Source organism: Ambystoma mexicanum, chromosome 10 (genome assembly GCF_040938575.1).
Source record: "Ambystoma mexicanum isolate Mex_15411 chromosome 10, UKY_AmexF1_1, whole genome shotgun sequence".
NCBI lineage: Eukaryota > Metazoa > Chordata > Amphibia > Caudata > Ambystomatidae > Ambystoma > Ambystoma mexicanum.
This window is the reverse complement of record NC_090932.1, coordinates 1,641,712,848-1,641,737,896: the sequence shown is the minus strand read 5'-3', so window position 1 is coordinate 1,641,737,896 and position 25,049 is coordinate 1,641,712,848. Positions and strand designations below refer to the sequence as shown.

The following is a 25,049-nucleotide window of genomic DNA, read 5'->3' as shown; positions in this document are numbered from 1 at the left end:
ATGAAGGGGGCACCGTTTTGGCAACCATGGCCGGAGGTGACGGATCATGGCGGATGCCTCCCTCACAGGATGGGGCGCTCATGCCTACGAGTTGACAGCCAGCGGCCGTTGGTCTCCGTTGCGTCCAGACTCCACATCAATCTGTTAGAGCTGAGAGCTGTCAGGCTGGCCCTGAAGGCTTTTCTACCATCTGTGCCGCGGAACACTGTCCTGATTATGACAGACAACACAGTGGTCATGCATTACCTCAACAAAAGGGGGTAGGGTCACTCCCGTTGTGCAGGGGGCGATGCAGCCCTGGTTCTGGGCCATCCAACAGGAAAGTTGTAATGGAGTGCTCATTCCCACTGCTGAACGAGTTTCCTCCAGTCCCCGTCATTCCTCAGGTGTTGCGGTGGTTACGGAGGTTCGGTTCCCGAATGATCCTCATTGCTCTGGATTGGGCCAGGAGAGCGTGGAACCCGGACCTTCTCGCAATGTCCATCTGCCCTCCACACAGTCTTCCCTACCGAGACGATCTGCTCTCACCGGAGGGGGGGTCAGATTCTCCATCCAGAGGTCAGGTCTCTCAACCTTCATGCGTGGAATCTGAAAGGTTGAGATACAAGGATTGGGACCTCCCGGGTGACGTGATGGAGGTGTTGCTTTCGGCCAGGAAGCCGGCAACAAAGTCCCTGTGTCTTTGGCAGAAGTTCTGCGATTGGGTGCAGGGGATAGAATGTGGATCCTTTCCAATATTCCATTCCTATGGTGTTGTCTTTTCAGCTCTTTAGCCCACAAGGGCCTTCAAGTGGGTACCATAAAGGGTTACCTGGCAGCGCTGTCCATATTTAAGCGCTCTTCTGAATAGTGTTCTTACAGATTCCTTTGATTTCAGTGTCTGAAAGGGCTGTCTAATGTGTTTCCACCATCCCCTTTCCAGGTCCTGGGTTGGGATTTGAATTTGGTTTTAAAGTTTCTGATGGGAGCTCCGTTTGAGCCCTTACACTCTTGTCCGTTGAGACTGTTGTCTTTTAAAACCGTGTTTTTAGCTGCGGTTACTTCCGCACGCAGAGTGAGTGAATTGCAGGCACTTTCTGCCAAGCCACCCTTTACTGTTTTCCGTAAGGACAGGGTTGTCCTGCGGGTGTCACCTTCTTTTCTTCCGAAGTTTGTCTGAATTTCATTTGAGCCAGAAGGTGATTCTTCCGGCATTTTATCCTCCTCCGCATCCTGGTAAGGAAGAGGAGAGGCTTCATAGGTTGGATCCTATGAGAGCTTTGAGCTTTTATTTTTCACGGATGTCCCGGGTCAGAGTGGACGATCAGCTCTTTGTAGGATATGCTGGACACTGCTTGGGTCAGTCTGTTTCCAAACAGACCTTGTCCAGATGGATTATCCTAACTATTACCGAGTGCAACCGTTTGGCGGGAAAGGACCCTCTGGTAGGCTTACAGGCTCACTCCACTAGGGGTGTGGCTGCCTCCACTGCTCTACAAAGGGGTGTTCCTATTCGGAATATGTGTGAAGCAGCCACATAGGCGTCTGTCCATACTTTTGTTAAGCACTGTTCCCTGGATTCCATCCATGGGCAGGGTTTGGCCTTTGGTAAGGTGGTACTCTATTCAGCCATTTGATTGGGTAATCTAAATTCACATTCTAAATTCTTTCCCTCCTCCATAGTCTGGTACTGCTTTGGGAGTCTGTCATAGATGTGGAATATGTCAGAGCAACATCCCATCGAAAGAACATTACCAGGTAAGAAAGTAACTTGTTCTTCGATGGGATGTTCCTCCTCCATATTCCACATAGCCCTCCTAGCCTGCCCCTCTGGAGAATTTCCTCTGTGATTGCAGCTTCCGTTTCCGCAAGGCTGTAGGCAGTTATACTGGCAGGAGACTGGTGCCACACATTCGGGGGGAAAAAACTAAACTGAGGCAACGGGCGCTGTGCGTCCTATATATAACATCCAGTGACGTTGACCCTCGATGGAGGCCCTCGAGGGACATCAGCTCGATACCAGCAACGTAAGGCGCCCTCTGCTGAAAAGTTTTGTGCACAGCTGTGGACATTACATGTCATAGATGTGGAATATGTTGGAGGAACATCCCATCGAACGAATGTTACCAGTTTGGTCAGTAACTTGTTCTTCTACTGGATATAAGATTCTAGCTGGAGAGGATAGCAGTTGTAATCTATTTTTCTTAGCTACTCTCATATAATTGCTAAAATTGCACTTTAGTTATTCGGAGACTCAATCCAACACACCAAATCATAGGCCTACGGAAGGATCCTTAATCCAGGCGCCACCATCAGAGGTCCGGTCAGAGGGAGTTTAGGGCGAGGGCTTTATGCCCAGAATACCCAGTGGAAGGCAAAGCGAAAAGCAGCATGCATGTACACTTAGTCGCCCCCTCGGCTAAGGGTTCTCCGAATACCACGGTTGCAGGTGCCAGAGTTTGTTCCAGGCTTGTTAATTTGTTGTTGTCCCAACCGCAAGGATTGTCTAGACAGAAGGATACTTTGTTTCATAGGGTTTTGTTTCAGTCTGTCGAGGTGGCCAGGAATTTGTTCCAGACATCTTACAGTTAAAGACCCAAACAAAGGCAAGTGTAAACGTCTGTGGGACATGCAGCCACGGAACACCTCAGGGAACACAAAGAAGACCAGTTCATCCAGGGACAGGTGATGGTCCAGCGGCACACATGGGAGCATCCCCAGCACATCTCTCCCTGGAGTGAGACGGCTGCAAATGCAAGAGCAGGCGACTTGTGACACAAGCTAAAGATCTGTAAAGTTCCTAGGCTCTGATCAGAATGACGATGGCTGCAGCGAGGTAGCTCAGCTGGTCAGTCCAGTAGTTGATCTAGGGACACTTCCAAAGGCTCCGCAGGCACAGATCCTTGAGCGGGGTTTCAAACTGGTTCTTACCATCGCCCCAATGGTTGAAGCGCCAACGAAGGCCTTCTTGAGATCGGGACATAGGAGCAGGGCTTCACTGATACAACACTCTAATCAGTGCTGGTGTATAATCACACTGCGCCAATCAATTGTAAAGTTTCATGCATAGGTGAATAAATGTTTATTATATCCAAGATCGGCCTGACACGTGTTTCAAGCCTCAAGCTCTTCTTCTGAGGCTTGGAGTATTCTTGTTGATCACCAAGTCCATTGAATTTGGAAGCTAAATTGCAAAAAAAGTCAATTGCAAATCCCTTAATAATGCTGTGCTGTTGCGATAGAATAGTTATCAGCCTTTCGTTACCTGGTAACATCGATTTACGCTGAAACACTTGTGTATAGGCGTGTTGTAAATGCCATATCCCTGGCTGATTGAATGTTGCAGATCCTTACCATTGGTGGGCTTGCTACCAGCCTGCATCTTGCCTAAAAGGAGGGCTCCTGACTCTGTTCATTAGACAGTTGAAACCAAGACTTCATGAAGAGCAGCAGCCCACTGACGACCCAAAGACTACCTTTGCAGTTGTCCAAAACAAATCCAGTGGCAAAAAGACAAAGAAACCCAAGCACTTGTACACACAATGTATATGTATGAGATGGCAGCGGGTGATTGTACGGCATGGGTATTTTGCACAATACTCCACAGAAGAATTATTGAATTAAAAGGTGTACAATCACACTGCTCCAATCAATTGTAAAGCTTTATGCATAGCTGCATAAATGTTTATTATATCCAAGATCAGCCTGACACGTGTTTCAAGCCTTGAGCTCTTCTGAGGCTTGGAGTATTCTTGTTGATCACCAAGCCTATTGAATATTGAAGCTAAATTTCAAAAAAGTAAATTGCGAATCCCTTAATGCTGCGCTGTTGTGGTTCGATAGAATAGTTATCAGTCTAAAGGCTTTTTTGCAATTTAGCTTCAAAATTCAATGGACTTGGTTATCAATAAGAATACTTAAACCTTTCCTTTAATCTAGAGCATGCAACAGTGTGCTAATTGTGCCTTCCTACTCTGCCCACATACCTCGCCCACCAGTCCATTTACTGCTCATCGGCAACAGATCGCTGATTTAACCAATCTTGCAGGAGATGGAGGGAGCGGGACACATGGTGGAACTGAGAATATGGACTAGGAGTACAGTAGCCACTCGGGTGAGTAACTGTTTCTTACTTCTGCGTCCCTTCCCCTTTCCTCCATATCGCTGGGATGTTTTTGTAGCATGAAAACCTCATGGATGGAGGCTGCTTATCGAACAGCAAGTAAATGCTGCAGGACTTGCTGACTGCACCTGGCATGATCCCTGGATCTGGCACTGAGCTTCTATGAGGCTAGGACCGCTGACTTCAGGAGACACAATCATTTGTTTGTTGCTTTTTTGCAGTCATGGAAAGGACTTAGAGGTAACACAGCAGATTTCTTGCTGGATAGTCCTCTTCATTGCGGGGTGTTAAAACCAAGCAGAGGGAAGGAGCTTCCTGCAGGCATCGGTGCACCCTCTACTAGGGGTGTAGCTAAACTCTTCTGCTTTGCAAAGGGTAGTGCCGGTGAGGGAGATGGTATGTAGTGATATTATCGAATAGAAAACAAATGATGGATGTTTAAATAAACCCAAAACATCTGTTAAAAAATAAAAGGATTTTTAAAACATAGACATGTGGTTAAGGATGGGAATAGTTTTTGAGGTGAGCGAAAAGTATAAAAAGAATTAAGGGAGGCTTGGGGATGGGCACTCCCAAAAACGACGAACATTTAAAACAAATGTTTTAGGTTTTTTTTGTGATCGTTCAAAATTCATTCTTTGTTTTATAATTTGATATAATTTCATGTAACCTAGGGAGATCTGCCAAGCTGCGACTTGGCCGTCCCTGCATGCATTCCTAAACCACTACAATTTGGTTTCAGCCCGTGGGGTTGACGCTCGATTTGGGAAAGTGGTGTTGCAAAGTTTTTTTGTTTAAACAGAGTTGTTTGATTACTTAGAGGACTGTACTGATTTGAGTCTATCAAGATGAGAAATCTGTTGGAGAATGCAATTCATTGAAGGAGAAATTACAGGTAATGTTCTTTCTATGGATTCTTCTCCCGCAGATTACTCATCGCCCTTCTAGTCTGCCCTGAAGGTGTCTGCTGTTGCACTCTTGTATCCCTTTTTTTGTGGGTCGACTTTTGAATGGTAGGTTACGCTTTACCTGTTCTTCGCAAAAAGCTATTTTTTTTTGTACATATTGAAATCTGTTGGATTGTTCCGCGCAGCTGATGGGCTTGTAGGGGCCTGGGGAGGAGGTGGTAGTATATGTACTATATACGTGTCCGGAGTGGCGTGGGCCAGGCATGGAGGAGTCTAGCTATGATTCCAAGTCACACTACGCCCCCTGTCGAAGTTTTCCAAACAGCTGACTCTGGATGAGGCTATGTGGGAGGCCGTGGTAGAAGAATCCATAGAAAAAACATTAACGGTAAGTAATTTCACCATTTGTCTAAGGATTTCAAATATGGTTCAAAAATCTGTAATCCGTCCATTACTAATTGTCCAGCACTTTAATAGATATGGATTCCCCCTTTGGACACTTTCTAGTTCCATCCTCCTTTTCCTTAAAAATTCCCCGTTTCTTCTCATGCTTGACAGCTGGAGCAGTGTTGGTGCTTCTCAGTTGCAATGTTTTCTTTGGCATCTATAAGTAGCGCTAGTCTGAGAGTCACACTTTGTGATTTGGTGGGTTGTGATCCCCATGGTGTGCCACTTAGTCCTCGCTGTTGGTTGCATCCTCTTTGGAATGAGTCCAAGGATACATCAGTTAAGGCAAAAGGCTGCAGGACACAGGAAGGTCCATCTCCAGAGGACAGCTCCAGAGGTCATGCATGAATTTCCCACACAGAGCAGGTACTTATGAAGAGCTGGAAAATACTGCTCGGTTTCCTAAAGTAACAGCAGTTGATCCCACCCTTCTAGGCCATCCGAGTGCTGCAGAGCCGAGGGATAAAGCATTTCACATCACCTCAGTGAGCCTAATGCATGTGCCCGCGATTGATCCTTCTTGCCTTCAGTGGGAGGGAGCAATACGTTCTTAGTATCCTCTTCTCTCCAATTAGATGCCAGACTTTCCAGGTTCTTTTAAAGGAATGGCTTTGACCCCAGACACACACTTGGGTCTCTCCAGCCGTCCAGTCGACATCAATGCACCATTCAACATTTTGGCAGTCTTCCAATTGTGGTAGACCTGGGGGTGTACACTCCAAAACATTGATCAGGTGTTTGCCAGTCCCTCACCCAGCCTAAATCAGATCCGTTCAGGCAAAGGAGCCTCTGTGACCTCTGAGTTAGTGCCCGTGTAGGCAAACGACCAAACAATACAAGCACTAGACAGTCTCCAAATAAATATGGCTTGGTTGCAGTGCTTAAAACACTTGCAAGGTTGCTGTTTTTCAGAAGGCCAAGTGGCTACCGAAACGGTAAAAAGGCTACCCTGCAGTGGACCCAGATGGAACTTATATAACTGACATCAGACAGAAACCAAACACTTTGAGTAAGAAAACATTCCTTTCCCTGTGGCAGCTTCATGGAATACCAAGGCCGCACATACAAAAATAAAAGGCATTCTTCAATGGGATTTGGAATGTTTCTCTGTAGCTTAAAATGTCAAGACATAAAAAAAAAAGCCAGCAAAGAGTCTAGGGGACTACCTCATCAAAAAGAAAACGTAGACGTTGCCAGCTTTGCACACGTTTTTGAAACGCTACTACATTGACACTGGATCCAAGTGGGATGCGCTGCCCTTCAAACCTTTCTGGTGTAGATATATTTCCCTACGCCCACCCCCCCTTTCTGCCATACGCGTGGGAGTATTTCAAAGATGATGAAATCTGTAGGAGAAAATTAGTAATTAAAAGAATGTACTTTGCTTTAATGTTCTGTCTGATGGTTATCCCTCACAGAGGTGGGGAGGATAGCTCAGGGGCAACGTGCTTGCCTTGGAAGCAAGATGACACGGAGCAACACAGGTTCGATCCCCGGGTACGTGCTTAGAAGCGCATTATAAATAACATATCATAGAGTTGGGATTTCCTAGGTGGTGAGCAGTGCTGTAAGTGGGTCCAGGCTGGGCCCCGGAAGTCTCCAAAAAGTGGGGCTGAGCTGTGGCCCCCGGCCCCACCCCAACATTGGCGGGTCACATTAACCCGCCGCGACGGGAGGTGCGCCTGCCATTTTCAAGTCTGGCAAGCTGACAGAAGTGCCAGCCAGCCACAGCTCACTGTGGCTGGCACTTCTGTCAGTCACTGTAAATTACTCTGGTGACCCCTCGCGCGTCTTCACCAGAGGAAGTTACTGTCCTTTGTTTCCCCCATCACCAGGTCACTGAGGCGTCTTTAACCCTCAGCGAACCTGGGGACTGTGACATATTTCTATATTTATAAAAGATGGCTTGAAAAGCACACAATTCAAGTCATCTTTTATAAAGCTTTGCCGACTGACAAAGACGCCTCAGGCTTTATCGGTCGTCAAAGCTTTATAAATGATGGATTGAATTGGGTACTTTTTAAGCCATCTTTTATAAACATAGAAAAGTTTTAAAAAGATGGCTTGAAAAGTACGCAAACCATAAAGTATGCACACAAATATATATCAACGTTATATATTTGTTTGCGTACCTTACTATGGTTTGTACAATTCGCAAGCCATCTTCTAGGTTTATAAAAGATGGCTTGCATAGTACACAAACCATAGTAAGATGCACACACACACATATATCTCTGTTGCGCTTTGCGTACTTTATTTTTTTATTTTGTGTACTTTTTTAGGCCACGGCTATCCCACAAGCCACGCCCCAACATTACTCATTGACCCTCCCACCTAACCCTCGATTTCTCATTGCTTGATACTGCTGGGGAAATGGAGTATGTGGCTGTAAGTACATGCCGCAAGGATAGTCTTGTCTGGTTAAAGGGGCACCACTTCCATTGTAATTGAATATGAGATGTGGTGTGCTACCATTGGGCGGTGATCAGTCTGTGCATGGATGACATTTCAAAGGAGGGCTCTGTGGGCGGAATACTGCTTGTATTAACAATATTGCCAGAGGTAAGGGACTTTTATTTTTCTTATATTGACCGTTGTAAGCTGCCTGAATGTTTCTTGTGCTCCTGCAAGTTAAAGATCTGCAGTCCTATTTATGAAGCCTGGCAGCTTCTACCTCCTGGCCTGATCTGTCCTATTCGCCTGATCTGTGCGCTCTGTATGTGCCATTGATTAATCGGCTGGACGCATGTAGGCTAGAGTTATGAACCTGGTTGCTAATTGGCATCTGAGGTTTGTCCTCCCCTGGCTCCGTTGGAGTTTCAGGTGGAATTTTACAGTTGGTCTTGCTTTCCTGGAGCTGGCAGTGAAAACTGCGTTGCCAGCCCCCTCTCTAGGCCGCAGATAATCTGGTGCATTACTGATGGGCTCCTACTTCACACTGCCGGATTTAATCATGCAAGGACACATGGAAATGTTTCCCTTGTTGTAGCGACGGTGGGGACACAGGAATGTTTGCCACAGCGTGGCAGTTGAATGCTGAGCTGATGTTTTTCATACTGGTCTTACAGATACTTTTTTCTTTTCCTTCTTTCGCAGTCATTGATTTGAAAACTGAAGATCGCAGCAAGTTTGTGGACGCACTTATTTCTCTTCTGTCCTGAAAGGTAATGTTGTGCAAATATGTAATGGGATGGCTCAACTGGTTCCAGCAGCAAGAGCGCATATGAGCCTAAGCATGTAGATAGGAGGACCAATGTTAAGTGAGCACAGAGAGATGAAATGAGATCGATAATTAAGGCAATGGTTATGTCACATAGTTGCATCAGTAATGACTTAGTAATTGCACTGCTTGCGAGCACTACCCAGGCAACTGCCTGTATGATCAGGGGTGTCCTCTACGCACCTGTTTTAGGTCCCTTTCCTCCAATTCGCTGATGCAGTGCCAACTGAAATAAGTTTGTTATGGTCGTAGATCACTTCTCCTTCAAGGCTTAGCCCTTAAAATCGCTGCCTCTCTCAAACTTTGCATGTTAATTTCAAAAGAACATGGAGTACTCCGATCCCCCCCACCCCCCTCTGCCCCCATACCACTGCAGAGATATCTTTGACTTCTCCATCTCTTTCCTGTGTTATGTTCACTCTGAAGTGACCTGATGGCGGCTTTTAGTGCTCTAGAAAACCCCAAAATAAAATAAGCAGTAGAATACATTTCTCCATCATGGCATCTTCATTGACATTTCTAAACATTGAATAGCTGGACTATGGCAACACTGGTCCTAAAATAAATGTAAGCCTTATTCCAAATTGAAACATTAATCTGCTCATTTGGCTTTGTTTTTTTTTTTAATGTATGTACATTTCTGATGCTTGTTAATCTGCTTAGAATCACATGCTGTGCATATGGTCCGACATCCAGTGGTAACCGTGGAGTATTGCATCTTGTCTTTCGGGGACCGAAAGGGGACGTCGGCATAGGCGTGTCTGAAACACTATCCCTATCGTGACGTGTGTAGTACCCAAAATCCCTCACGCGCCGAGGTCCCTCAGATTGTTTTTTTCCGCCCAGATAACTGGTCGCCCTATAGCAGAGCTCTTCATGAGACATTGTTTATCTTACCGAATTGTCGGTTTTAATCCCCGTTAAGTCAATTCGCCCATCAAGAACATCTTCGACGAAGACTATGGGGGAAATCGCATACGGCTGTGGGTTCCGGCGCCTAAGATCTGGCGTTCGGACTTCCACGTGGTCGGGCCTTCTGGCCGGCCTACACAGTAGGGAGAGTGGGATCGGGGTTTGCCATACTGTTATGTCTTTCCTCTTTTCCACTGCTTTCCTTTTTGGTCTGGTCACCCTTCCCTTCTGCTATGGAAAGGACTCCATTTAGATTCTGCCCTGTCTGTAGGGTCAGATATCCGTGGAAAGACGAGCACACGTCGTGTAACGCTTGTCTCCCCCTAGAGCACAACAAAAAGCGGTGTACGGCGTGTAAACTCTTTAAACCTAAACGTCCAACGCGGACGTTATAGACCTTGAGGCGGACTATTCTAGGGCCGCCACGCCTGTCCCTGACCCTTCCAGGCACGACTCGGTCTTGCTACAGGTACCACACCCGGTGACGGGCGTACAATCACACAACCCAAGCGTCCTCCTCAACGACTTCCTTCAAGGCGAAAGCGCCAACGGGTCCGCTGGAAATTTCGGCGGTGCCCACGGATCGGTCTGATCCGCAGCCTTCCCCGCATCCGCAGCAGCGCATGACTGGGCATAGCAAACATAACAAGGGCGCTACTCCCCAAATTACACGCGCCGAAGTTTCCGTACAAGAAACTGACGGTTTCCAAGGCCCGTACAGGCCCGAAGACTACGAGTAGGCCTCTACCCGAGAAGCTATCCGCATGCCCTTCTGTAGCCGCGGAAAGTTTCTACTGCCGACACATCTTCAGAAGCTTTGTCTCCCGAAGATTCAGTGTGTATCCGTAAGAGTATCAATAGGATTGCTACGGCGGTGGGCCTAGTACCGGTTCTGCCCAAAGTTATGGGCCAATCCGCCGAAAGGTTTTCCACGGATTTGGAAGATGATCCTGAAGAATCTTATGAAGAAAGCCAGGTACCCCTCTCAAGCACCCTGAGGAGATCCTCTCCAAATGGACCACGGAACAATTCGAGGGGTGTATGGATCGGCTGGAGCAATTGTTCAGAGCTTCTGATCAACCTCCGCCAAAAAAGGCTTGGGTAGACCCTAACCCTCTAAACATAAAGATATCCAACACCAAGTTGACTATCCAGAAGATGTCCAGATGGACACGTATAGGGACATCTATACAGAAGAAGAGGAGGCCTCTTTTCTGGACAACTATGGGGAAGATCAAGGAGCAACTGACAACTGGGAGGACACCCAGCAGGACGATCATAACTCCGATATCGTTTGCCTTGACTCTCCCCCATCCACCCCGATTCGACAAGCTTCGCGGATAGATGATCAAATGACTTTCAACAACATGTTGAAGAAAGCAGCAGATTTTTTTAAAATTGCCACGCTTGAAGCTTTGCCCGAACAAGATTTCGCTGAGGACATTATTAATGAAAAACCTCCGGCAAGCCAGTCTATAACCCTCTTTTGAGCTCTGTTAAGACGGCTGGCTCCTTCCTTACTCGCACCCGCTCAGACTAGGTCTGTGAACCAGAGGGTCAATACTTTTCCGACCCTCCCCCACTGACCCGCTATATATCAAAGGACACGCAACCCCAAACTCGCTGGTGGTGACCAATACACGCAAAAGAGCAGGGGTTCCCCTTGCCACGGGAGAGTCACCCCCGGACAAGGAGTCTAAAGGCTGTATGCCTTAGGCAAACGGGTTACGTCAGCAGCGGCCTATACTGTCCGGATTGCCAATAATACGACGTTACTAGCAAGCTACGTGACGCCCAATGGAACCTACTCCAGGAAGGCCTTCAAGAGCTTCCGGAACCAACCAGAGCCAAGCTTCTCGCCATTGTCTCGGAGGGCAAACTTGTCAATCAGAATGTGGTAAAGAATACCCTGGACACCGCAGAGACAGTAGGCAGGTCTCTCGCACAGGGTACTCTCCTAAAGAGGCATGTGTGGCTGCGCACATCGAGCTTCAGACTTGAGACCCAGGCATCCATTATCAAAAAACCCATCGAAGAGGCCAACCTCTTCGGGAAGGCGATAGCCGATGCGTTGGAGACAGCCAAGAAGGAGCACGAGACTATTAAGTCGCTGCACCAAATTTCCCAGAATCCCCCTTCACAGAGGGGCAGTAATTCTCGGCGGTCCTTTCGAGGACAAGCCCGCGCCACTCAAAACAATTTCGGCACGGGCAACTTCAACTCAAGTCAACCTGCTGCAAGCCCCACTTACTATCCCCAGAGGGGGTCAGAAGTGTGGAAAGAATAGAGGCAGAGGCTCCAATTCCAGAGGAGCGTCAACTTCGGGTCAGAAATGACCACCAAGTCCAGGTCCCCTTCCATGTCTCCCCAGTCGGGGGGCGATTAACATCTTTCCTCAAGGCATGGGAGGGGATAACTTCAGACCAGTGGTTCTTAAAGACGGTCGCCCACGGTTACTGCGTGGAATTCGCCCGACCTCCACAGTTCAGACCGCCGAAACATCTACGCCTTTCACCGGAACATCTGCAGATCCTGATCCAAGAGGTGGAAGCGCTGCTGGGAAAGGATGCCATAGAAGCCGTCCCAATTCTTCAGGTAAACCAGGGTATCTATTCAGTGTACTTCCTTGTACCCAAAAAGGATCTCACCATGCATCCTGTTCTAGACCTGCGCCCAGCCAACAAGTTCATAAAGCCCCAGAAGTTTTGCATGGTAACACTGCAAGAGGTGATCCCAGTGCTAAAACCGGGGGATTTCATGACAACATTGGATATGAAAGATGCATACTTTCATATTTCAATGCTGCCAGCGCACAGAAAATTCCTAAAGGTTCGTGATTCAGGAAAAAAACTACCAGTTCAAGGTACTCCCCTTCGGCATAGCCTCGGCGCCAAGGGTGTTAACCAAGGTCCTGGCAGTGGCAGCGACACACCTGCGCAGACTTTCAGTTCCAGTTTACCCTTACCTCGACGATTGGTTCATCACGGGGGACTCGTTCGATGTTTGTTTTTCAAATTCCCAAAAAACAGTAGACCTACTGTTCAGCCTGGGATTTTCTATCAACGAAAAGAAATTCAGCTTAGTCCCAGCCAAGTAAAACAGTTCCTGGGGGCTCTAATTCGTACGGAAGACTAGTCTTCCCTTCCAGCGAGAGGGTTCAGAACATGCTCTCTCGGGTTCCTCAGTATGTAGCCAGTCGAGAGGTGACGGTACGCAAAGCTATGCGTTTGCTAGGGATGATGGCGTCATGCATATACTTGGTTCCCCACGCGCGGCTGCGCATGCATGCCATGCAAGAGTGGCTCAACAGCCAGTGGTGTCAGGCCAGAGGACAATGAGAAGATCTGTTGTCTCGCCAGCCCTCGTTCTCTCTCTGCAGTGGTGGTCGAGGGAGAACCTCTTGAAGGGGAAAACCTTCATCACCCCTGCAGTGGAAGCCACTCTCACGACAGACGCATCTCTCATGGGGTGGGGGGGGGGGCGCTCACCTGCTTCAACAGACAGCGCACGGAGTGTGGTCCCCTCAGGTAGCGTCCAACCATATAAACATACTGGAGCTACTAGCAGTGTTCAAAGCATTGAAAGCCTTTCAGGAGCAACTGCAAGGGAAGACAGAGCTGGTTCTAACCGACAGCACAACAGCAATGTATTACCTGACCAAACAGGGGGGCACTCTCCAGGGCTATCCAAGCTGTCCCAAAACATCTGGATATAGGCTCTCAAAGACGAGATGTTCCTGATATCCCAACATGTTCCAGGGGAACTCAATCTTCTGGCAGACATACTCAGCAGTGATTTTCCTTTGCCAGGAGAGTATGAATGGCAACTGCACGAAGATATTGTATCCAACGTCTTCGCTACTCAGGAGAACTCCCAATGCCAAGATTACGCCTCCAGGTACCCCCAGAACCGATCCAAGGGGAACGGTCTCTGGATAACTTGGTCGGGGGAAATTTGTCTACGCTTTTCCCCTGACTCCCCTTCTGAACAAGATAGTACACAAGATGCACCAGGAGCCAGTCACCATGATTCTGGTGGCTCCCATGTGGGCCCGCCAACCTTGGTTCGCCACCTGATGGAAATGTCCCTCTCCCCACCAGTCAAGCTGCCCTGCCCGTACAACATGTTGTCTCAGGACAGGGGGGAGACTCTGCACCCATGCCCACAAACTCTGAACTTAGCAGCCTGGCTCCTGAGGTCATAGAATTTGGACATCTGCAACTCCCTCAAAGATGCATGGACATTCTGAAGGAGGCAAGAAAGCCTAACACACGTTATTGCTATGCCAGTAAATGGAAACGTTTTGTCATCTGGTGCAGTTCCAAAGGCATCAGTCCCACCGATTGCTCGCCTTCACACATTGTGTTATATCTAACCCATCTGTTGGACTCTGGGTTAGTCTTCAATTCCTTAAAGGTTCACCTAGCGGCGTTGTCAGCCTACACCACGTCACAGCAGAAGGTGTCTTGGTGGAAAATACCTGTGATTAAAGCCTTTATGGAAGGGGTTAAAAGAATGTATCCCCCCCATCACTCACCCAGCCCCTGGGTGGGATCTAGATGTGGTTTTAACTGGGCTCATGTGACCCCCTTTTGAGCCTATGCATAAAGCTAGTCTGAAAGACCTGACTTACAAGACAGCCTTTCTAGTAGCTATCACTTCTATCAGAAGAGTTGGCGAGCTACAGGCCCTCTCGGTTTTGGACCCCTTTGTTACAGTCCACAAAGATAAGGTAGTTCTGCGCACACATCCCAGATTTGCACCAAAATTTATTTCGAAGTTCCATGTGAACCAGTCAATTGAACTACCCACGTTCTTCCAGAGACCTACTAACATGGCCGAAAGAAGCCTTCACACACTAGATGTGCGCGGGGCAGTCATGTTCTACATGGATGGAACTAAACCACTGAGGAAAACTAATCAATTCTTTGTTTCAGTGGCAGCTGGTAGGGAAGGGGACCCTGTCTCTAAATCAGCAATATAAAGGTGGATTGTCAAATGCATCACACTGTTACACTCTTGCAAAGAGAGAACTGCCCTTCAAGCCTAGAGCACATTCTACTCGAGGCAGTGGGGCATCCATAGCATTCATTGCAAATGTCCATTTGCAAAGCGCCAACCTGGAGTTCTGTACACACCTTTACAAAACACTATTGCCTAGACACTCCTTCTAGGTCTGATTCTCAGGTGGGACAAGTAGTACTAAGACATCTTTTTTCTACTTGTCCTTCTCACAACCCACCTCCAGCTCCGGGTACTGCTCACTAGTCTATGCACAGAATGTGATTCTAAGCAGATTAACAAGCATCAGAAGACATGCATTACTTACCGTAAAAGCATTTCTGATGATTGTATCTGCTTAGATTCACATGCGCCCTCCCTGCCTCCCAGCTCGGGGTGGAAGGAACATAGACTTCTTACTACTTTCTCTCTTCATGTACTCACTCACTATAGCCTTGGGTTCCCTCATGGCAGAAAAAATACAATCGTAGGGACCTCGGCGCGTGAGGGATTTTGGGTACTACACGATAGGGATAGTGTTTCAGACAGGTGTCTAGTCAAATGGTCGACAGGACAAATGATCTAATTTTTTTTTAGTTATATATTTTTTTTCGTTTAGAGAAAAAAAGGGGTTTTTAGCAAAAAAAGAGGGTTGGGGGGGACCCCCCAAAAAAAAACATTCGACCATTTGACCTGTCGACCATTTAGATTCGACCAGTTGACCTACAACCTTTCAGACACGCCTATGGCGACGTCCCCTTTCGGTCCCCGAAAGACGAGATGCAATACTCCGCTGGATGTCGGACCATATGCACAACATGTGAATCTAAGCAGATACAATCATCAGAAATGCTTTTACGGTAAGTAATGCATGTCATACTCCTAAGGGGTAGGTTATTCCCACAGTCCATTTGGTACTTGCGGCCGGGTCCCGAAAGTGGGCATGTGTTTCTGATGGATCCCTAGTTACGAGTCCTTGTTTTACAATGTCTTCGAAGACCATGTTTCGGAGGTGGAGGGGTGCATTGTGGCTCTGTTCAGTATTGCTGGGCCTCAAGATTCCAAATGTGACTTCATGAGTGGTATATTTGGAGCCACCTGTGCCCCATGATCTTCCTTTTTTGTGTCACTGCGATAGTACTTCAGGAATTCCACTGCTTGACCTTCCTTATAGGGTTTAGGCAAAATGGTTGCGGGAAATAGATCGAAAAAAAGGTGACCGCATGCAACATTCCCCACTTACCTATTTGCTCGCCTCCTGGTCCACTTCAGCCCTGTGGCGTCAGATCCTTCCCTCTAACTCTGGTCGGATCCAACGCTGCAGGATCCCTTAAGGAAGTGGGGGGACACCCCTGCAACACCCTCCCCCCCCCCATGCGAATACTTATCAAACATGGGGAGCAGGGGTTGTCTGGTATGTATTAGCATCATCATTTTTTTTCTCGATCCAATGGTACTGGCCAAATTTGGTCAAATGTATCATTTGATTAACCAAAAAAAAGTTAAAGCAATTATGCCAATACCTCTTAGGTTAGATAGCCAGGTCTTCTTCTGGCAGCTGATATCTAATCTGCACAATGCTTTGCTTTTGGTTCCTGAGACTGGAATCTGAACACTAATGCAGCTCCTTACACCCCGTGCACAAAGCCCTGTCCACAGTTGGCTAAGCTATTGCTGGCCTTGCCCAAGACCAGCAAACACCCCTACAAATGCACTCCTTCTGCACCTTAAACCCTTAAGGAACCAGGGACATTTCAGGACTAATCGAATGATTGACGGAGTTAAACGATCATTATTTTGGTCATCCTCATCCAAACATCATTCCTCGTCCTCATGAAGTGATGCCACTCCCCAGCTTGGGAGAGGAATCCCCGCCTACACCTGTCCAGGCACAGTAACGCTTTCTCACTGCCTCCTCTGCTCTATAGCAGTGGGCAGAGTTCAACCTGAAAAAACATTTTCAGTAAGGTGTCCATGGAAGAGCCAAAGGGCCTCTGCCCCCTCTAAGGCTGGTAAGAGGTTCTTGGACTTCGCACCATTGTACGCCTATGAGCTCACTTCCAGGATCTTGCTTCTGTGAGCATGACTTTAGCATGTCATCGGTAAGATTGTGGAATGCCATTGACCTCCCATCCATCTAGACCACGCTCCAGCCAGCTACACTAACCTCTTTCAACACTGCCATTCTGGACCCAGACCTTTATATATGGGAATAACCTGCTTTATTCCCCGCTTGTCTGTACGGAGGTGGCTAAAAGCACAGTTCTGCACCTTTGGAACATGTGTTCTCGTCAAGCGGCCTCACTCTGGAAAGACTGATTGTTCACACTTGCCCTTGCTAAGGCAGTTACCTTTCCCAGCCTCCCTTCCAGACAGGGAGAGCAAAGAACTTGATGCCATTGGTTGAAAAGGTTTTCCGTCTTGTAGCTTGACCCAAAGGAATGTGAAGGCGTTTTGCAATTGCGAATCTGCTGGGATGAAGTCTGGGAGGCTGCTGCAAATCTGCCCCTGGAAATGCAGGTCCTGCAGGCCGGCTTGAAAATGGTGGACTTCGTACAGATTTATGGGCACGAGAGAGCTTGTCTGTGGGCACTCCTGTTATGCACCTGATGTGCAGACTCGGTTATTTGATAGGGCCACCCTCTCTCGCTCGAAGATCAATGTGGCCTTGGTAAGATTAAAGGTTTCCAAGTCACGCCAAGTAACTTAGTCTAGCAGATAAACAGCTTTCTGCTGGCCTTTTGAGGATTTTTTCATTTTGTCACCCCCTTTTCTCAGATTCGTGGGTCGGGTAAAATGCAGCAGAGACTACATTTGTCCTGCAAAAAAAGAGTAACACATAGCTGTTACGTGTGTGCTTCCTCCGCAGGGTCTCTAATTTGTCTTTTTACAACTCCTCGGCTGTGGAGGGGAATGGAGTGGCGATGTACTCCATTTTTTTCAGGGACTGACGAAGGCGCCTTTGATTCCTGTGCCTTTCTGGCCGTTTTGCTGTGCTTATGTGTTGCTTTCATCCAGGATGGGACTTAATTGCTATATTTGGCGTCTAAGTTTTGGAAGTAAAATGCAACGCCAAGGCTGCTTACCTTTTGATTAAATTTAACATATGATGTAAAAACCCAATTGCATCTGTAATATCCAATTTGATTGGTAAAGAGTAAAACCTATTCGGTGCGTGTTGCATTTTACTTCCAAAACCTAAGCTATAACTGATCTGGGATCTGTTAGGGGATCCCATTGGAAGTAACCAACGCAGCAGGCCTTTCCTTTTCTGCAACTTGTTACAATATATTTAAGATGGTGAACATAGCGCACTGGTGGTCCTATAGGTGAACCCATAGCCCTCGCATTCTTTCTATATCTGGAGCCACTTGCTCCCCATAACCATGTTACCTTTTTACCGTGCACTCCGCATGCTGCTTTCAAAACACCACTTCTTTGGCAAATGGTCTAACTGCTTATTTCTGCTGACCATTGGAAAACTGTGGCTTGTACCAATCCATGCACTTCCAGGTACTCCTGGGAGGGTGCCATGGAGACTCTTGGACTTTGTACCAGAAAAGGGCATTTTGAAACCATCTCACCGGGCTCTTGGAACCAGGCCTCCCTAGACAGACTCTTTCCATTCGACTTTGCTGTTGCTGAATGGCTGAGGCTCATTGTGGCCTGAGCTATGAGCCGCAACATTTGCAAAAATACTAGAGATCCAGTCTCCTATGCCACACACCCCACCCCATACAGCCTTGTTGCCTAGGCCTCCATCCACAGGGTCAAAGGCTACTACCTTCCTGTCCTCCATCCTCTATACTGGACACAGAAAGATGCACGCCCCATGAGACCTCTCTAAACATTCCCTTACCTTGTGGGGTATCGCGAGGCTGCTGAGAATGTATTTATGCCTAATGTTAAGATGGACTTCCAAAATAAACCCTGAGTGGATTCTGGGAGGCAAACCTAATATGGTGAACAGGAAGACACTTGCGTCTAGCCAAACCCAATCAAGGTAGGGTAGCAAATTAGTCAAAACTTGGATTCGGGAGGGTGTTGGCACGGTCTATGGCTGCAAGGAGATGCACAGACCGCACTCTAATAAATGCAACTAGACAGTACAAAAATGTGCTAGGAAGGGTGCAGTCCTGGACTGTTGCCAGACTGCAACTTATCAACTTTACATACCTTTGCCAAACACTATTCCTTTGCTACCATTCTGGTCAGGATGTTCAATTTGTCCGAGCAGTCTTAAAAAACATATTGGTGTGACACACTTCTCTCCAGTCTTGCTTTCTGCGCTTCGGTTACAAAAAGTGCTGCTATGGGACTCCCTCCAAGATGAGGAATCTGTGGGAGGATACCATCCATTATAATAAATGACTGCCCTCTGATGTTGTTCTTTCTGATGGATTCTCTTCCCACAGATCTTCATTGCTCCTCCCATCATACCCTGCTACTGGAGCTTGATCATTCTCTATCCGGTCCCTTCCTAATGCTGAGCATGTGGGAAAGAACGGAAAATGGAGGTCATGGGGTGTGGCGCGTTGTAGACACAGGCTGCCCAACCTTACATCTGGAGTCCCACTGCACTTCCAGATGTGATAAATGTACTTGATTCAGAGAACACTGTAGATGTATCCAAGATGAGGAATCTATGGTAGGAGAATATATCAGAACATTATTGGAGGGAAATCATTTGTTCTTCCCAGTCTGTTGCTGGTTGATCGTCACACAGAAGGCATTATCTCTCTCTCTCTCCCCCCAGTCCCCACCCCCAAGTCCCCTGTGTCTCAACCAAGTGCAGTTGTGGAGGCACCCTCTGCCGGCTATGTCTTACCCCTTTGTTGCCTGCCGAGTGGCCCCTTGCGCCCCTCATAGGCTTCTCTCTGGTCTGAAGAGTCAAATTAGTTCCCCGGTGCAACACCACCCAGAGCTTCCCTGGGTTTGAATGTCACATTCTCTCCCTTCCATCTTGGGGCGGGTGAGGGTGGTTCACTGTGCAAGTCATCTGGCTCTGCTTTTTCATGAGCTAGGATTCACAATGCAACCAGTTAGCTTCTTGGGTGGAGCTAGGACTCCCTCTCCCACATCCTGGCTACCGTAGAGCTATCTTTCTGTCCCTTTCTTGGTTTCTCCCGGCTAGCCTAGAGCTATCTTTCTGTCCCTTTGTTTTCTCCCAGTAGGTCTAGTTTTTTAACCTTGGTGGGCATTCAACTCCACTATTTCTGATAACCTAGTTATGCCACATCTTTGGCACCACTATTCTCGCCTTTCACTGCCCCTGTCAGACCTTTAGCCAATGATGGTTTCTCAAAGTGACCTTGCTATCCACTGACCCCCACCTTCCTTTATCATCCTCGGATTACCCCTTTCCTCTCTTGCTCGCCTCCAGCCTCCTCAGCCCCAACAACTTAATTTCCCTTCATCTTCCTCTTTCCTCCTCTAAATCGTTACCAAGCTCATCTGCCCCTCCTCAAATACCTTCTTTTCCCTTGCTCCACATGGTACTCCCCTTCACTAGCAGAGTGCTGCAGAACCAGCCAGTCTAGTTCCTTGTCCTCTCCCTGGGCAGAGTGCAAGGCATACAATAAGCAGTGTCGCATAGCAATTTGCTATGCATTTCTGTAGGTTTGATAATTAAATTAACACTTGTGTAGCACAACTAGCTATATAAATTACCCTGTTCAATTGAAGCACAGCTCACCCTACCAAAGGCCTGTGTGGGAGTGCTAGGCAAGAACATGTCTTTCTTTTTCAAATAATTGCAAACCAAAGGTAATCGGGATGATACTTTTATTAAGCTAACTATATCCTGTTTGCAAAGGACGAGTATGTGTTAACTTACTTAAACAAAACAAAATATATAAAGTCCTTCAATTCCATTCTTAAAAATGTAAGTTGATACATAATGCATGGTTACAGTATTGCTTCTGGTAAACACTGCATAGGTTGGTGTCTTTAAATCTCGGTGTCTTTAAATCCGTGTCAACTATATTTCATTTTCTTGGGGGGGAAATTGCATCAAATTGACTGAACACTTGTGAAAAAGCACATGATCACACTGCCAAATGCTTTTGAAGGCAAACCTAGTTCTGTTACCAGCTGGTTGCAAACATCTGTGCAGCAGGTCCTCACCCATGAGTTGATTCAAACTCTTTGACATTCTATCTTATCCTGTTGCTTTTTACCAGCTACCCTGAAAGTTAGACTGCCGCAAACTACAATATTCCATATAGGTTGCCACATTCCACTCTGCTTGGTCTTTCCATAATGAATATACAAAGCTAACAGATGTTTACGCAGTAACCATTAGTACAATCTACAGATCTACTGAAATACCATCCACTGTAGTTCGCCACCAGAGCTCACCTTGCTCTAAGATTATGATGGCATTATATATTGCCACCTGCTTGGGAGAGGGTTGGAATGGAGCAGAATCTGCAAGTAGCTGCCTGCAGTTCATGCCGGTATGCAGCACCTGTGCCTGCCTTTGACTGTCCTTGAGATGGTGTCTCAGGACAAGTCTCAACTGGACTGCGCCATCCCCTCCCCCACCTTGTGCACCTCTGGGCCCACGTCCTGGATCTAGAATTTTTGTATTAGACATATGTGCAATTTCTTTGTAAGGTAAGCATGAATTGCACAAAGCTTGGTTCCATTAACAAACCAAAACTGACTAACCCCTAGATGAGGCTCAAATGATCAACACCCTAGATGGGGCTGCAAGTGCTAATGACAATGAATACTGCTTTCATGGGTGTACCGGGCTGGATGTTTGCTCTTGGGCCTACCTGGCTCGGGCTTAAGAACCTTTCCTGCCTTCCCTCAAAAGTGCTATTTAGCGCTGTATTGAAATCAGTTGGCAAGGGCCATCTTGTCCACCTGAAGTTGACCATTACCATTAAAGCTGCTTTTTACTTAAAACAGCAATTTCCGTGCCTGCCGCAATACCCTGCTATATACTTGGTGTCAGGCTATGACTTTCCTTTAACATGGTAAACATTTTGATATACAAAAAATCTGAACTTACACAAATGATGGGTAAAGCATACAACACTCTTGACACTGTCATGAAACACGGACTGCATCCAGTTGCACAGAGCCTTGCAGTGAAAACTGTTTTCAAAGCCTTTTTAGCATATCTATTTACTTGTGTCAATACTTGTGTAGATGACCTTTACATTTTACAGACACTCTTATCATGAATGTCATTCCTTCAGTGGTACACACAAATGCTGTATTGTTGCTAGTTTTAGTCTTTAGTACAAATGACGTCTGGTGCCATTAAAATAATATCAGTACAACATTGCTAATCAAATACTTTTTTTGCTAATGAAGTAAATTTTATCTAGCAATGTCGGCTAATCAATTTTTGAAAATAAATGTATGCCTTGGAGTAAAGTCTCTCCCAAGAAAGCGAGCCAAAGGAACTTTTGACAACACTGATGTGAGGCGCAGCAGAAACAGCCTGCAGACTTGGGACAAGCTTGCAAATACTCATTGGGACCAGCAGCCCCCTAACGAGACCAAATCCCCTCTGCTCGCTCCCTCCTATTTGGCACCTTTTTTCTTTTGATCAGCCACTGCTCACAGTCCATAGCTGATTGTTGCCAGGGGGACTGAGGCCTGGAGGCAGCAGTCGAGAGTTCAGTGTGCTGTCAGTATTTATTTTCTTTCCTCTTTTACCCCCCTCCCCCACGCTGATCTGTAAAATTCGGCATCGGTTGTTATTTAGGCAAGTGCCCATGCCACAATTTAAAATGGTGCCTCACTGTTTACTTTTTTTTAAAGTACAGGTAATGGCAACAATTGAGTGCACTATTTTTTACCTCCTTATAACCTACGTTTTCCCTTTTCCTTACCGCACTTTAGGAGTGTTACTAAAAGTATCGAGTTTCATTTTGCATAAAGGGGAAACACACATCTATGAGAAGGGAGGTTAAAGGTCGCAATTTACATTTAGTAACCCGGGGGCTGGTATGTTTCTTTTAAACCCAGACTTTGATATGGAAGTGTCTGCTTTTGGGTTGATGTAGAGAATGTTTGTTTCTTTTGATAGACCTGGCCATACTGTATTGAACCTAAACTGTCCTTGTTTTTTCTCTTCTAGTTGCTCCTGTCTGAATCCTCTCTGCCCCACCTGAGTTTGTATGTTCCAGTCTCCTCTGTCTCAACTCTCCTGTGTCTGTATTTTTCAGCATCCTGTCTGTATATTGTATCTACAGTGTAAAGGTTTGATTTTATTGTTTTTATTTTACTATTCTAACTGTAAATTATTACCACTATGATCGATTGATCGATGTAGTTCAAGCCAAAAGTATTATTCAAATAAAATAATGGTTTTATTTTTGTGCATTTGTTTCTTCATTTTCCTCGTTCCTCACAGACCGACTTAGCTCTGGCTGAGCATTTCAGGTCCGGGGACTTTGATCAAAAGTATTATAGAATGTAGAGCTGAAAGGCAGGAACCCCGCAGGTTAATCTTATTCTACCATGTCCTGGCCAGTGATGAAACATGCTGTCAAGTTAACTGGGACCCTCCGTAGTGAAAAGTCCAAAGCCCTAATGGTTTGGATTAGCGATTGCTGCTTTCATTCACTTAGGTATGCCAGTAAAATAGCAGTTAGTTTAGTGCTCGCCACTGATAGCTGTGCGCCGTCTGCTGTGACAAAGTCAACTCAGCCTTTCATCCTTCCGAGGTCGATAAATTGAGTACCACTTTGTCGGATGTCATCTGTTATTTCAGCGCTTTAAGACCCCATGGGTGTGTAGCGCTATATAAGAAATAGATTATATTACTACTTCTTGATTTGAAGGGAGATTTCCTCTTGTTTACCAATCTCGCACCTCAACCATACTAGTATTTTAAGCTCATATGGCATCTAATATAAAGTCATCCCTCTAGTGCTGGATAGTTCATAGATTCCCATGTTTGGAATATTTCCTGGTCAGTCTGGTAATCCTCTATTAAATAAGAGACCATTATTAGGCATTTGAACATATAGCATGGTGAGGCTGGAGGACCTGCTTAGTAGGTACCGTTTAGATTGTTTACTGCCGATGTGTGCATGAGTGATGCAAAGGCAAAGCTTTGTGTGGGGCGTTAAGGGGAGAAAATAGGGTGCTCCAACCCCCTAAGTTAACCCTGACATCAGGTGTGACCAGTGCTTTAAATGGCCAAGTCCTACCCGGCCCTCATTACCTGCACTTCTCAACGCTTGAAAGAAAGTACTGGTACTCAAATATGTTAGGTGAAAATGAAAGCTTTTCATTTACCTTTATTGCAAATTAAAAGACTAGGCAGCAGTGCCCATAATGTCCTTCAGGAGGGCCCACGCTGCAGATCAAAAGGAGAGACAAACGTGCACCTACTGTGCTCGCAACACACTAGACTCCGAACACTTTTGCTAAGTTTACCGTTACCATTGCTATCCTTTGATCGAGCAGGGATTGATTTGGAAAGCCCTGGAGTTTACTTTGTAAAGATGTTTCTTTGTTATTAGCAGTGCCTATTCTAATATGTAAATGTTTAAATAATTGGAGTTGTGATGGATGGTTTTCTACTGAAAACTCGCACACAGCTCCAGTTACCTACCACATTTCTTATAGGCAATGAAATCGAGCAATTATTAAACTCCACTTCTAAAGCTTAGTTTACAGCTATGATATCTACTAGTTTGATACGCAAAAAAGAAAGTCGTTTAATATAGATATTCAAGATTTCTTAACACAATGCATAACAAACGAAGCTTGTATGAAAGGACCTCAGATGCCCTGCTTTACCAAAGTGTGTAATCATTGGCACATCATGTAATCTCACTGGGCATTGCCCGCAAACAGGGTGGGCCTAAAAGGGATCTCTGCCCAGGGTGCCACGCCAAAAGCGATGCGTCAAAATGTCTGGCTTCGTATACATCGGGAGTACCTGCACTTCGTTTTTTCCATTTCAAGCACTGGGTGTGACATTGTTCCAGCCCCCTAAATTGACCCGGATATTCGATGTAGAAAGTATTCTCAAATCTAAAGATCTGCATCTGGTGCAAAGCGGCCGTGCCTGGGGTATCGTCAGGAGGACTACAGTTTAATTCTCACCTCACCCGACCTGTAATTCCCAGACACCTTGTCTGGGACCAGACACATGCATTCTCTAAAGAGAAATGGGTGGCCTATTAATCTCCAGTAACACTTGTATGGGAAAAGCTACAATTGAAATGGATTGCTTATTGCTGCAGATTTCTCATCTTAAATTACATACCTGGACAACCCAACTGGCACTAGGAACTTTTCACCAGCAGGTGGCATGCTTGGTATACCGTGATGGTCGATTCTTTGGCTCCCGAAGTAACAGCCCTCTATGCATCAGGTTCATTTTTTCCACACACAGAGCGCTGTACTGCGAACGCTCTTCTTGTTTTATTTATTCCCTTGCTACGTAACTCTTGCAGTCTCTACCTCTCCTGTTCCCTCC

General features: G+C 46.4%; 1 protein-coding gene across 1 annotated transcript in view; it reads left to right on the top strand.

Moving 5' to 3' along the window:
- The window catches only part of CDC45 (cell division cycle 45), a 753,019-nt gene extending 730,093 nt beyond the window's left edge, over positions 1-22,926 (top strand). Inside the window, exons 18-19 of the mRNA XM_069620055.1 lie at positions 8,554-8,621; positions 22,692-22,926. Coding sequence (XP_069476156.1) covers positions 8,554-8,618 — 65 coding nt within the window. The 3' untranslated portion in view covers positions 8,619-8,621; positions 22,692-22,926. The remainder of the gene's footprint in view (positions 1-8,553; positions 8,622-22,691) is intronic.
- The last annotated feature ends 2,123 nt before the right edge of the window (positions 22,927-25,049 follow it).